General features: G+C 42.9%; 1 protein-coding gene across 2 annotated transcripts in view; it reads right to left on the bottom strand.

Moving 5' to 3' along the window:
• Positions 1-716: 716 nt before the first annotated feature.
• The window catches only part of oxct1a (3-oxoacid CoA transferase 1a), a 103,519-nt gene continuing 88,792 nt past the window's right edge, over positions 717-15,443 (bottom strand). For both annotated transcript variants that reach the window (XM_021606527.3, XM_021606528.3), the window contains exons 15-17: positions 15,045-15,125; positions 1,883-1,984; positions 717-1,570 (exon numbers count right to left, since the gene is read on the bottom strand). In XM_021606527.3, the coding sequence (XP_021462202.1) occupies positions 1,535-1,570; positions 1,883-1,984; positions 15,045-15,125 (219 nt within the window). In that variant the 3' untranslated portion in view covers positions 717-1,534. The remainder of the gene's footprint in view (positions 1,571-1,882; positions 1,985-15,044; positions 15,126-15,443) is intronic.

Below are 15,443 nucleotides of genomic sequence, written 5' to 3'. Positions count from 1 at the left end.
TTTCTGCTACATAGAGCCCAGGGTAACCGCACCCTGCGCTCTTCTCAAGTGGACAAATCGAATCAAGAATGTCATTGCACGCCCCTCATCTGCATGGCAGCCCGAACCTGCTGTGTGTCGACTTAATTTGCTTTAGTTGCTCAGAGGTACATAATGTCAAACCTGGCTAATGGGAACGTTGGGGCAGAACATCATGAGCAATATGATGGGTTTGAGTCAGAGAAGCTTTGCGTCTCTGAGGGTAGATGGAGCCTTCATTCAGTGTGTGCCATAATACAGAGCTCAACTCGTGAAGAGATCTCCTTGTTCCAATACTCTCATAATGCTTAATTCCTTCCTTCACAGTCACACAGAAATGATGAAGAAAGATTTGAGGTGTCATAAAATCTCAGAATTCCTTAGGAAGTAGTGCAGATTATTTCTGAAGAATTTGGAAAAGTGAGCGTATTCCTAATCATACATTTGACATAATTTAGCTGAAAGCGGACCTGAATTAAACTACTGTATTGGAATGTATGGTTGAATTTTATGCATACTGTACTGGTCTCTTACAACCATATATACTACATGTTCAACCCACTGTCTCCAGACAACCTTGAAGTAACCACTGATATGTGACAAGATGGGATAGGGAAAAGCAAGAACACATTCCACATATTACTACTACTACATACTTCTGAGTGTCAATACCAGTGCAGAAAATGGACACCAATATATTTTTTCTCCTCAAGGTAACACACAGTTTAATTTAATATATAAATACATGGCACAGAAGAAGTCCAGGTAGAAAATGGAAGGCCTCATATTTTGTAGTAGCTAAAATATCTGGAACCATATATTTTTTATGAAGAGTGTGTTTCCATGAGGGTAACCTTTTAACTAAAGCACCAAACTAGGATGAAATGTAGAGGCTCAAATGCAATTCAAAACAACATCATATCAGTTTTCACAGCAGGGCTGCGTTTCATACCATCAAGTTGCCTCCACCCTTCTTCTCCTATTCACTCCCATTTCACTAAATCAGAGAAAGCAGTGTGTCTGAAAGTAGATGGAGTTATTGCTTATAAGGTATACATATCTACCAAAAAGAAACCAGCTGATCCACATCCAAGGAAGGGCTTGAACAAGTGCAGAAGGGAGGACACAACTTTCTGGGATGAAAAGCAGTCCATAATTGTTTGTGTTATAAGTCTGGGAGAAACTTTGACATAGCATTAAAACACATGATTAAAACATAACATTATTACTAAATACATGTTTAGACAGTTCCTCTTGAGTTATGCCAGGGATACCAGTCCTTCAAGTCAATTGTTACAATATGTTCAACATCATAACTCAACCCGAGTATTCGTTATGAATCTCACATGTTACATTCATTGACGTTACAGTAATGTTATGATTCAGTGTACAGACGTGGTGTTCAGTAACATTAGGATGAGTTCATAGTTTGTGTTCCTTCCAGCGTACATACGGAGAGATTAAAACAGCCTTCAAGTCATAGCTCCTCTCCTCGGACACTTCCTCCCCCCAGCTTCTAGACCTGCTGCATGGACCTCACGTTTGGAGAAACCTGTCGGACATCAGAGAGAGTTTTGAAAGGAGAGAAACCATCTGTGTTACTATTGATGGTATTCCCACCGAGCATGCTCAATAGCTTAGTCAACTGCTTTTGATAAACGCTCTTGGTTTTCTGTTTTTTACGAAGACGGTTCAAGTTAAATATGGATTTACTGAGAGTATCGTGTAATTCCATGCCTGTTTCAAGATTATATTTTTGAACGAGTAGATATGGAAAAGTTGGCTGGGGGTTGAACAACACAACCCTGAAGTGGCCAGTCAGTATATTCCCCGTGGCCAGACTGGCTGTCCCTGTATGACTCACCGCAAAGTGTGCTCCAGTGCATGCCTTAATGTCCTCTAGAGTGAGTCCCTCCCACACCTCGATCAGTGTCAGACCTTTAGTCTTGTCCACATCAAACACAGCCTGGGAGCGAGTGAGAGTGAGAGTGAGAGTGAGACAGAGACAGAGAGAGAGACAGAGAGAGAGATGGATTTAATAAAACAACATCTGAAATGTTGGGTGGAGGCCTAGAGGGTTAGACCCTGTACCTGTTGAGTTCTGACAGATGCAGTTTACTTCAAACAAAACTCAAAGTCTGGCAATGCACCCTGGAGATTCCTGCATTTCAGCTCAGAGTCTGTACTTGTTCTAATCGTCAGAAAATGATTGAAATGAAATGTTACTATTCTCACATCAACAAAAACATGGTAAGAAAGCACTAGCTGTATGAGCGACGAAACAATAGGAATACCTTCATCTCCCAGCCGGACCACAGACACTAAAATCTACACGGGTCCCACTGTCTGACTTTTCTCTGTGTTCACAAGGCCAGACTGACAGTTTGGTCTGAACCGAGACTCACCCTAGCCACATTCTGTCAGGACACCAGAGGTGTTGTGCAGGTCTCTCCTGCCCTTTTGGACTGGCCTCCACAATGACTCTGGCTGCGTCTCAAATCACACCCTATTTGTGACAGCACTTCTTTGGACCAAAAGCTCCATTTGGGATAAATCTGGTTGTTGTAAGATTTGGGCTTTGTCTCAACAACACTCTTAAAAGATTCCTATCCTCTTCTCGTTTCTTTCTTTCAACACCACTGACTGATATAATTTTACTGTATCGCTGCCACCTGGCATGTCCTACTACGTCAGCGATGGAGAAAAGGACACAGTTGGTTAAAAATGATTGAGACACTGCCGGAGACACTGCCATGGGCCCGTTAAGATATATATTTTTTAAATGATTTTTGTGCAATTTCTCTGTTGCCATAGTAATCTACAATGAGCATTTGGCTGCTCAGTGGGCAATCGGCCGGCACCCCTACCAACATGGGCCGGCCCGGCTTTCTGATTGGCTGAGCGGAGGTCGCTCAAATTCACATTGAAAGTAAAATGCTCAGAGAGACCCGCCCCGACTCTCTATCGTTAAATCAGCCAAGAGAGCACTTTCTAAATTGTCACCTCACTCAAAACATCCTATTCGTTGGATGGCTAAATTGAATTGGTCAAACAGTAAAGTGCAATGTCCTCATGATTCCTGTAATGAAAGTGTCTGTTTTGCTCCTGTATCTGTTTGGTTGGGGCCTGCTGCTGTGACGAGTGAGCCACTCTCCCCTCCCCCCCATGCGCTCCAGAGGTCAATGCAGTCTGATCACACACACCATTTCAAAATTACAATTGTAGGGGAAAACATCGTTCTGGAAGCTTCGTCCCAGTGTCTCTGTTGAAGATGAGTGTCTTAGCTTTCTGTAGGTGGCATTTATATTTCTCAACTCTCAATACTCAGCTCAACAACAACTATTTTACAACCAAGATATTTGAGATGGCTTTGAAATAGGGAGAGGCACGACCATTGCGAGGGCATAGGCCAATAGGTAGCCTACAACTGCAAAACATTTTTATGACATCACATTTACTGTTGGATGAATACATGGCTACAAGCAGTGAGCATTATATTAATAGTTAGCGATCTAGTCCATGTGTTTTGAGTTTCCACTTCCTCAGGTGTTAATCCACAAATTAATTAGCCTATGAAATTAGTGGACATAAATATATGTAATTCATCTCTATTTTTACAGTAAAAAAATAGCAATTATGGTCTTATTGTCAACCCAAACACATATGACAGGCACTGATTTGCATTATAAACTGGGTGGTTTGAGCCCTGAATTCGGATTGGCTGAAAGCCATCTTATATCAGAAAATAGTTTTACTGGTCTAATTACGTTGGTAACCAGTTTATAATAGCAATAAGGCTCCTCAGGGGTTTGTGATATATGGTCAATATACCACAGCCAAGGGCTGTGTCCAGGCACTCCGCTTTGCGTCGTGCATGGGAACAACCCTTAGCCGTGGTATACTGGCCATATACCACACCTCCTCAGGCCTTTTTGCTTAAATATAGCTTTTATAAACGTGGCTTAAAAGACGCACTCTGGGATCTTAAACACAACAAATTTGTAACATATTGCACAAATTGAATTTGTAACATCACACGAATTGTGAAATTCGTATCGTATCACAAAATGGATGACGTAGCGCACAAAAAATGTAAGAGTTGACGGTGTGCACAGTGATGTGGGCTGGTGTGAATAAAATGCCAAGGCCGAATTCTTGTCCCAGTCTGTCCCTGGTATGTAGGGCCGGCCCAGCCCCTGACATGACTCTTAAGACACTGTATGCAAGGATTATTTTGTTTTTAGGAATGCTGAATTATCTGTGTTGCTCTCAACAACCCCCCATTCTGTCCCACCTCTGCGAAGCATTGGCGCTGTTGTGATTTGATTGGAAGTTCACTTTTAGTGTCTCTGCCATTGATCAACAACTCATATTTTGAATACAAACAGGTCATAGGGTTAAAAGAGGGTCTTAGATTCATTGTTTCTTTTTGTTCCTGTCCTGCTTTGGCGAGGCACCTACATGGACTTCTTGGGGCATGGTCTTCTAGGCCACGACTTCACCCTCTCTCCCTCCCTCTCTGATCATGACTAGATTGTGAATACTGCCGTTTAGCTCATGGAGTCAGATAATATGCATTCTAATAGACTTTGTTTGGCATACTCTTATTATGTGTCGCAGGTCTAAGAATATATCACAAAAACATTACCCAGCAACACTCTCGGGAAAGCTGTCAGAACCTACAGCTCATTAGTAGGATGGGAGTGACAGGGAGATGCAGGAGGATGAGAGAGAGAGAGAGAGAGAGAGAGAGAGAGAGAGAGAGAGAGAGATAGAGAGAGAGAAATAATGTGGGAAAGGAAGAGTGTGGGAAAGGAAGGGGAAAACTTGGAAAGAAAATTAGAGTAAGGGTGGAGAGCAAAGGAAGGGAGGCAGAGACTTGTCTTGGACTGTCTGTGACGTTAGTGACTGGACCACAGCACTGGGCAACAGCATAAAGCCATCATCACACTGTACTATGGATTAGCGTCTTCTAAACTGAGGCAAGTTCTGTTATTCACTAAGCCTGTGAAATTAGCTGGTCTTCTCGTCATAATTATCCCTAGTCTGATCTTATCAGTCTGATGACTCCTTCTGTACAGACTCTCCCATTCCTCCATCTCCCTCGCTCTCCTACTCCCTCTTGCCATCCCTTCCCTCTCTCCCACAATCTTTCTTTTCACTTTTTCATTTCCTAATGTTTCCTCTTTAACCTACACTCTCTTTTCCCTCTCCGCCTTTTTCCGATAACTGCAGGCTTTTGCACCATCCCACCTATAATGCAACTGATTCAGCTCATCAAGAAAACCTTGTTGTGTTGCATAATGTGTGTTAGAGCTAGGCTTGAACAAAAGCCTTTCCACAATTGCGTTCTCCTGGAACAGGGTTAAATAACAGTTTTAACAGAAGTAGACATAGAAAGTGGGGAATAACCAGAGAACATTAAGTACAACTCTGGGAATAGACTGCCAGAGGTAGCAGTTTGCTGCTGCAATTACTCTGAACCAGGGGAATGTCTGTTTCCACTGTGAATAAATAGGTAATTATTTTGGGCTGATTTCCATTTCAGAGGGGAACGCTGTTTCATGATTTACTGTTTACCAAACCAGGCACGTTCCGCAGGGTTACTGTGCGGAGCGCTGCCATCTAGCTAACACACATTGGCAGGCTGCTGTGAAGAGTCCTCATATGAGAGGGGCACAGAGGATCATGTGGCTGGCTACCTGATCCACCCAGAGGACAGAGAGGGGGAAGGAAGGAAATAGGGAATAGTAACAGGAGAGGATACCAGGAAGAGAGGGAAAGGTAGAGAAGAGAGTGGTGGGGGTGAGGAGAGAGAGAGAGAAAAGAGAGGGAAGAGGAGCGAGGTAATGAGAAGAGACAGATGGGAGGAAAGAAAACAAGGATAAAACAGAGAAGGGCACAAAGGAACGGGAGGAAAGGATGGGGATAGAAGAGGGGGTAGAGCAGAAAAAGAGGGATAAAAAAGGGGGAGAGGGAGGTGGTGATGACAGTGGTGGGTAGGGGACGCTTTAACCTTTATAAATGTTGGGAAGCATCTTGCGCAATCACTCTAAAACGAACCCAGGCAAAAATGTACGGGTGGAAAAAAAGAGAAGCACACACTGTTTCTCCAACCCTGACTGGTCATAATTCTACAGCCGCCTTTAGAGAAAGCGAGAGAGCGAGAGAAAGAGAGCGAGCGGGAGAGGCACAGACAGACAGAAAGGAAGAGATTGAGAAAAGGAAAGACACTGGCGCGATAGGACGCCGAGAGAAACACGGCTACATGGCACACCAGGCTCCGGCATCGATCTGCCTCTCTACACCTGGCACAAACCCAAACTATCCCCTATAATACTGAATAGACACACACACACACACACACACACACACACACACACACACACACAATCAATGATCCTGTGCAGGCCTCCATTACACCTCTGTGCCCCCTGTGTAGAAGCCAGCTGAGCTGCTAATGGAGCCAGCGATGACTGCTGAAGCCTTTTGTCCTGCTGAGCACAGTAGACAGCAACAAGCATTACCCAGGGTCACAGGATGTCTGCTCTGGTGTGCTCAGATAGGTTAGAGTACAGATTATAGGGCACATTAAGCCATAGATCCCATCAGATTAAACTAAATACGGCACAAAAAGCATTGTCAATATTTTAACACTTACAGTACCTTCAGAGAGTATTCCCAACCCTTTGCTTTTTCCACATTTTGATGTGTTATGCAGTAGGATTCAAATGGATTTATTTAGCTTTTTTTTTTGTCAACGATCTACACAAAATACTCCTAATGTCAAAATGGAAAACTAACATTTGTAAAAATATATATAAAAAAAAAACGATATGAAAAATAAAACACTAATATATCTTGATTGGATGAGTAATCAACACCCTGAGTCAGAATTAGAATCACCTTTGGCAGTGATTACAGCTGAGTCTTTCTGGGTAAGTCTCTAAGAGTTTTGCACACCTGGAGTGTACAATATTTGCACATTATTCTTTTTTAAATTCTTCAAGCTCTGTCAAGTTGGTTGTTGATCATTGCTAAACAGCCATTTTTAAGTCTTGCCATAGATTTTCAAGCCAATTTAAGTCAAAACTGTAACTAGGCCACTCAGGAACATTCAATGTGGTCTTGGTAAGCATATTTGGCCTTGTGTTTTAGGTTATTGTCCTGCTGAAATGTGAATTTGTCTCCCAGTGTCTAGTGGAAAGCAGACGGAACAAGGTTTTCCTCTAGGATTTTGCCTGTGCTTAGATCTATTCCGTTTCTTTTTATCATAAAAAACTTCCTAGTCCTTGACGATGACAAGTATAATGCATAACATGATGTAGCCACCACCATGCTTAAAAATATGAAGAGTGGTACACTCAGTGATGTGTTGTGTTTGCCCCAAACATAACACTTTGTATTCAGTTAATTTCTTTGCCACATCTTTGCCATTTTACTTTAGTGCCTTATTGGAAACAGGATGCATGTTTTGGAACATTTCTATTCTGTACAGGCATCCTTCCATTCACTCTGTCATTTAGGTTAGTATTGTGGAGTCATTACAATGTTGTTGATCCATCCTCAGTCTTCTCCAAGCACAGCCAATACACTGTAACTGTTTTAAAGTCACCATTGGCCGCATGCTGAAATCCCTAAGCGGTTTCCTTCCTCTCTGGCAACTGAGTTAGGAAGGACGCCTGTATCTTTGTAGTGACTGGGTGTATTCATACACCATCCAAAGTGTAACTAATAACTTCACAATACTACCAATAGCTTCCCTTCTTTGTGAGGCATTGGAAAACCTCCCTGGTCTTTGTGGTTGAATCTGTGTTTGAAATTCACTGATCGACTGAGGGACCTTACAGGAAATTGTATGTGTGGGGTAGAAAGATGAGGTAGTCATTAAAAAAAAATCATGGTAAACACTATTATTGCACACAGAGTGAGTCCATATGACTTGTTAAGCAAATGTATACTTCTCAATGTATTTAGGCTTGCCATAACAAAGGGGTTAAATAAAATGGGACTAATACAAAAATGTGCCTGCTTGCTACAGTATGCGATATTCAGATCGAAACATCTACCAGTAAGGCTCTGGGCGAAATTCTGACTGATACGCTTACCTGCTGCTAAACTGTGAAATTGTATTATAGGAATTGTGCTATGTAACCCTGTAGGGGATGAATAGACATGCAGAACAGGCGCAGAACAGCTGGTAAACATGAGCAGGAACAGCAAATGTATTGAGCCATCTGTCAGAACACTGGAATCACAACACATGTACAGCATACAGCCCCATGCTGCACACATACAACACTACAGTAATAATGGCCCAGGCTTTGGAAAACATTGTAAGAATGTTAGGCATCCTCCATGTATCTCATTTAGAACAATCATGGTAAGATAGCCTCAGAGTTGAACATTTTATAATCCTACCATAAAAAAATAACTGTGGCTTCTCAAACAGTATATCCTTTGAGTTACTTTTTTACTAAAGTAAAATGTACAGAGAACAAAAATATAAATGCGATAGGCAACAATTTCAAAGATTTTACTGAGTTCCAGTTCATATACGGAAATCATTTTTAATTTTGTTTGTTGTTTTTTTACCCCGCTTTCTCCCGAATTTCGTGGTGTCCAATTTGTAGTTATAGTCGTCTCATCGCTGCAACTCCCATACGGACTCGGGAGAGGCGAAGGTGGAGAGCCATGTGGCCTCCGAAACACAACCCAACCAAGCCGCACTGCTTCTTGACACAATGCCCACTTAACCCGGAAGCCAGCCGCACAAATGTGTCGGAGGAAACACTGTGCAACTGGGCGACCGCGTCAGCGTGCAATGCGCCCAGCTCGCCACAGGAGTCGCTAGTGCGCGATGGGACAAGGACATCCCTGCCGGCCAAACCCTCCCCTAACCTGGACGACGGTAATTGACCATTAATTCAAATAAACACTTCTACGCATAGCCGTCAAGCCACTGATGTAGACCTTTGGAACATCTACATTTTAAAAAGTTTAATAAATCCATTTAATATAGCCTACACCATCACAGTAAATCCATTATTTATTTTAGACAGGTCTAAAGAAACATGATATGAATAAAATGTAGTCTATTTAAGAAGAACAGAATAGCATACTCTGAGTTGTCCTTATGTTAGGCCCTGATATGGCTATGCCATAGGGCTGTGGGCTACACTAGTTCATTGAGCAGACAAGATTTACTAAGAATTACGTGACATTATTTTATAGTGTGAAGAATACAATTGAATATAGCTGAATAAAATAGAAAAGGATGTTTTCTCAAAACAATTTCTGAGGTAGTGCGCACATGCGGTTATTCTGTGTTGAGCAGTTAACAAAGAAACAGGTCCTCCTATATGCTTAATTTAGAGTTATTTATGCAACTTTAGATGTGATACAAACATTGGGCTATTTGTTTTGATTCGTAATACATTCTAAGGCTGCATGATGCGTCTACGATTGATTTGAAAAGTTGCATGAAAGGCATGAGCTCGGCGTTGTTTCTTGCACAGGCTGCACACACTTCATCAATCTCTCATTCACAATTTGACAAGCACTTGATAATGCCTCAAATTTCAAGACAGCATTCCCCTAACGTGGCTGTAATGACCCCCCAAAAAAATCCCTCCTGCGTATTCTGAAGCACCTCTCACTCACATGGCTCTCTCAGATATCTCAATTCTTATTAGCAAATTTCCATCACGTGATCGTGTTCTCGTCACAGGCATCTATCTCTGCTCCAAAGTAGGCTACAAGTGAAGACCGACACATCCGAGACACAACTGCAGGGCGTCCTTCTTATCGAATTCTGAGGTGCATATTAAAGATGTTAGAAGAACTGTCGACATTTACTTTTCATCAGCCAACAAGATGAGTAGTCCTAATGAACCGCAGAAGCACTAGTCTATGTCATTCTACTCTCCCCCTTAGTACAAATGTTTACCTATTCTATTGATCAATTTGTCCTTCTGTCCGAGAAATAAATATTCCAAACATAGTCTGGGACAGTTGTGGGATGCGATAGATCCCAAACTGATACAACCACTCACATCAAAAAATATTTTAAAAGCAATGAGGATGATGCAACAGATCAAAACATTTAGCTTAAAATGTTGATAAACTATTAGGCTATATCTCACATTATAAGCCCAGCAATGCGCACACGGCAGTAGGCTATCAGCGCGAATGTTCCAAAATGCAATCAATTAGTGCGAAAACACCATTCTCAAAAGTGACCCCAAATGCGATTATGCATGTAATGCCTTATTATAAAGGTGCCTTTTTATGGTGAAAATGACCTTCCCCAAACTTGAAACTCATGTGCCTCCTATTTATACCTGTTAGGCTCTACACCGGTTGCAAAGCGGATTCATGTGCTTAATTTTAAGAAGTTATTTGGCCGCTAAGTTGTTTTCATGCAGGCCAGGTAGGCTACACTCCTGTAATGTGAAGCAATGTGCTTAATATTCGTAAAGTTGATAAATAAATATTGTAGGCCAAGCCAATATAAAGCTGACGGGATCCTCCTCTTTTTAAAAACTCCGTTCTCAGGCAATTGCATAGCCTATAGAAATGTGGCGCATCATGCGCTCATGGGCTCTCATGAAGTGTTTGATTTGAATTTTTGACTACATTTGCATAGCTTGGAGAAGCCTAGTTACCGTGACTAAACGGTCACATGGAATCTGACTGTGGTCATAACTTGTGGCTGCCGGTGTTGTGGTGATATGGTCACTGTAACAGCCCTCGGCCGGCGTGGTAATACGTGGTCTGCGGTTGTCAGGCCGGTTGGACGTACTGCCAAATTCTCTAAAACGACATTGGAGGCGGCTTATGGTAAATAAATTAACATTAAATTCTCTGGAAACAAATCAAATTTTATTTGTCACATGCGCCGAATACAACACGTGTAGACCTTACAGTGAAATGCTTACTTACGAGCCCCTAACCAACAGTGCAGTTTCCAAATATACGGATAAGAATGAGATAAAAGTAACAAGTACTTAAAGAGCAGCAGTAAAACAATAACAATCTATACAATCTATGCCGGTACAGAGTCAATGTGTGGGGGCACTGGTTAGTTGAGGTAGTATGTACATGTAGGTAGAGTTAATTAAAGTGACTATGCATAGATGACAACATAGAGTGGCAGTGATATGGAGAGGGGGCAATGCAAATAGTTTGGGTAGCCATTTGACTAGATGTTCAGAAGTCTTATGGTTTGGGGGTAGAAGCTGTTAAGAAGCCACTTGGACCTAGACTTGGCGTTCCGGTACCACTTGCTGTGTGGTAGCAGAGAGAACAGTCTATGACTAGGGTGGTTGGAGTCTTTGACAATTTGTAGGGCCTTCCTCTGACACCGCCTGGTATAGAGGTTCTGGATGGCAGGAAGCTTGGCCCCAGTGATGTACTGGGCCGTTTGCACTTCCCTCTGTCGTGCCTTGCGGTCGGAGGCTGAGCAGTTGCCATACCAGGCAGTGATGCAACCAGTCAGGATGCTCTCGATGGTGCAGCTGTAGAACCTTTTGAGGATCATGCCAAATCTTTTCAGTTTCCTGAAGGGGAATAGGTTCTGTCATGCCCTCTTCACAACTGCCATGGTGTGCTTGGACCATGGTAGTTTGTTGGTGATGTGGACACCAAGGAACTTGAAGCGCTCAACCTACTCCACTGCAGCCCCATCGAGGGGGTGTGCTTGGTCCTCTTTTTCCTGTAGTCCACAATCATCTCTTTTGTCTTGATCACGTTGAGGGAGTGGTTGTTGTCCTGGAACCACACGGCCAGGTCTCTGACCTCCTCCCTCAAGGCTGTCTCGTTGTTGTCGGTGATCAGGCCTACCACTGTTGTGTCATCTGCAAATTTAATGATGGTGTTGGAGTCATGCCTGACTGTTCAGTCATGAGTGAACAGGGAGTACAGGAGGGGGCTGAGCACGCAACCCTGAGGGGCCCCTGTGTTGAGGATCAGCGTGGTGGATGGGTTGTTACCTACCCTTACCACCTGGGGGCGGCCCGTCAGGAAGTCCAGGATCCAGTTGCAGAGGGAGGTGTTTAGTCCCTGGGTCCTTAGCTTATTGATGAGCTTTGAGGGCACTATGGTGTTGAACGCTGAGCTGTAGTCAATAAATAGCATTCTCACATAGGTGTTTATTTTGTACTTGTGGGAAAGGGTGGATTGCAATAGAGACCGCATCATCTGTGGATCTGTTTTGGTGGTATGCAAATTGGAGTGGGTATAGGGTTTCTGGGACGATGGTGTTGATGTGAGTTATGACCAGCCTTTCAAAGCACTTCATGGCTACACACATGAGTTCCGGGTTAGAGTCCCACTCCTTGAAAGTGGTAGCTCTACCCTTTAGCTCAGTGCGGATGCTGCCTGTAATCCATGGCTTCTGGTTGGATTTGGACGATGTTATCGATGCACTTATTGATGAAGTCAATGACAGATGTGGTGTACTCCTCAATGCCATTGGAGGAATCCCGGAACATATTCCAGTCTGTGCTAGCAAAACAGTCCTGTAGTTTATCATCTGCTTCATCTGACCACTTTTTTATTGATCTAGTTACTGGTGCTTCCTGCTTTAATTTTAGCTTGTAAGCAGGAATCAGTAGGTTGGAATTATGGGCAGATTTGCCAAATGGAGGGCGAGGGAGAGCTTTGTATGCATCTCTGTGTGTGGAGTATAGGTGGTCCAGAGTTATTTTCCCTCTGGTTGCACATTTAACATGCTGATAGAAATTTGGTAAAACTGATTTAAGTTTCCCTGCATTAAAGTCCCCGGCTTCTAGGAGCGCCTCCCCTGGGTGAGTGTTTTCTTGTTTGCATTGGGCGGAATACAGCTCATTCAATGCTATCTTAGTGCCAGCCTCTGACTGTGGTGGTATGTAAACTGCTAAAAAGAATACAGATGAAAACTCTTGGTAGGTAGTGTGGTGTACAGATTATCATGAGAAACTCTACCTCAGGCGAGGAATAGCTCGAGACTTCCTTAGATATCGTGCACCAGCTGTTGTTTACAAAAATACATAGACCGCCGCCCCTTGTCTTACCAGACGCTGCTTTTTTATCCTGCCGGTACATCGTATAATCAGCCAGCTGTATGTTGATATTGTCGTCATTCAGCCACTACTCCGTGAGGCATATGATTTTACCGTTTTTAATCTCCCGTTGGTAGTTTCATCTTCCCAGTAACTCGCCCATTTTATTGTCCAAAGGTAGCATGTTTGCTAGCAGAATTGAAGGTAGTGAGGGTTTATTCGATCGCCTCCGACTTCTCAGAAGGCAGCCCGCTCTCCGGCCTCTCTTCCTCCTCTTCACATAGATCACTGGGGTCGGGGCCTGTTCCCGAGGGAGCCGTAAATCCTCCACCTCGTGAAAGAAGAAAAAGGATTCTGATAGTCCGTGGTGAGTAATCGCAGTCCTGATGTCTAGAAGTTATTTCCGGTCATAAGAGACGGTAGCGGCAACATTATGTACAAAAAGAGTAAAAAAAATAAGTTACAAACAACGCAGATAAACGAACAAAAAAACACAACCAGTTTGGGGCACGTAAAACGTCTGCCTTCTGCTCCGGCGCCATCTTAAAGCTCTGGTGGACATTCCTCCAGTCAGTATGCCAATTGCACATTTGAGACATCCTAATAGTTTATAGGTCAAACCGTTCAGACGCTACAGACATTTTTGTTAGAATAATGTTTTTGGGGGATGTCTCATGGTCTGACAAACAGAAGGCAGACATTAGCGGATGCGGTGGATTGAGACGAAGCCCATGCAATATATCTCTAGCTTAAACTGATGGATTTGGATGGGGATTCTTGTTATTATGTTACTTTGAACGACGCGCATTTTTTTTATTTCAAGAAATTATCAAAAGTTTGACAACTCTGTTTGTAAGCTTTTAAATCATGTAAATCTCAACTGTTTATCTTTTCCAGTGAAGACATGGATGTCTCATGGTATGGCGAGGTATGCAAAATAGGTCAACTTTGAGCACCTTTAGCTCTTGAATAATTTGTAATTCAGGTCCAAAAAGTAACTTTCTGACCACTTCTACAATGGGCAAATATGTATGGAAGGTTTCGTTCCAATCAAAAGGAGTGTTGTCAAAGTGATTGAACAAAAACATTGTAAGAACATTAGACATCCTAGGGGTAACTTGTTTATACTGAAACAGTAATAATATATGTGCAGCTTTGCAAACGTTGTAAGAACGCTAGAGCTCATTGGGGGTTAGTGGTTTCCAGATGAAGCATTATTAGCGCTTAGGTGGGCCATGTGGTGGAGCTAGTAACATCATTAAAATACATCTCCATAAAAGACAGCCCTACGTTCTGGGATATCAAATCAATATTGAGCAATCTGCTGATTGGATTACGGTTAACCAAATAAATGTAATTTCCATCTCCCCAGGTCCCTCTGCAGCATCAAATATATATATCAGTCCCTGGTGTGTGTGTGTGTGTGTGTGTGTGTTTTTCTCACCTTTCTTTCTGTGTTCCAATGTCTATAATAAACTTACCAGGGAAATAGATTTGGTCTATTGTTCAGAATACTGAAACACAAGCCCAGTGGCTGCTAAAGCCAAGCAATTCTGTTTGTACTCTTTCAACCTTTTCCAATGCTGTAAACGTTCATGATTCTGTGAGCTGGAGAGGAGAGTGTCAGCTCTAGGCCTACAGAGGCAGTAATGTATTGTCACTGGAGCAAAGTGTTTCACATAAAGCCTGACATTATGACTCACATTCAGCTTAGGTATGATATAACCCAGGCGTCTGAATAGGCCGAGTTGGGCTCCAAAATATACAGATTCGTTTTGAAGAGTCACTTCAATCTTTCTGTGTGGGAGAGATTCAAATGAGGCATGTGTCGTGAGGAGCTTGATTTGTAAGCCAGTGAATTGAATCTAGACAACACAGATATGTGGGACACATTGGCAAACTGAAAAGAGGGAACAGAGACACACAGGGAAACACACAGAACTCAAACAGCCCTACAGTATGCACTTTCACACAAACACACACCTTTTCAGTGATGATCCGATCCACACACTGTTTTCCTGTCAGTGGCAGGTTGCACGTGTCCAGAATCTTGTGTTTTCCTCCCTGACAAAGATAAAGGGAAAGAGAAAAGTGGAGAGAGAACGAGACAGAACAGTTTATGTCAAACAACCACCCAGTTTAACTGGTCACTACGGCTACACCCCTGCGTCTGTCCAACAAGAACTGTTTCTACTGTACCATACTATTCACTATGACAGTTATCAGGGCTTTCGATATAATGTGTGGTAAGCGTCTTCACTGTCCACAGAAAAGCACCTGTGTGTGTGTGTGTGTGTGTGGAGGAAGGGCAGCTGGGCTCTCGTTATTCTCTGCCCTAGGGGTGTGTGATCCTGCTGACCCTCCCTTTCACCCCCTACACAA

Source organism: Oncorhynchus mykiss, chromosome 6, assembly GCF_057628025.1.
Source record: "Oncorhynchus mykiss isolate SJ-2025 chromosome 6, ASM5762802v1, whole genome shotgun sequence".
In the NCBI taxonomy this organism is placed as follows: Eukaryota; Metazoa; Chordata; class Actinopteri; order Salmoniformes; family Salmonidae; genus Oncorhynchus; species Oncorhynchus mykiss.
The sequence above is the reverse complement of the archived record's forward strand: the minus strand, read 5'-3'. Positions and strand labels throughout refer to the sequence as shown.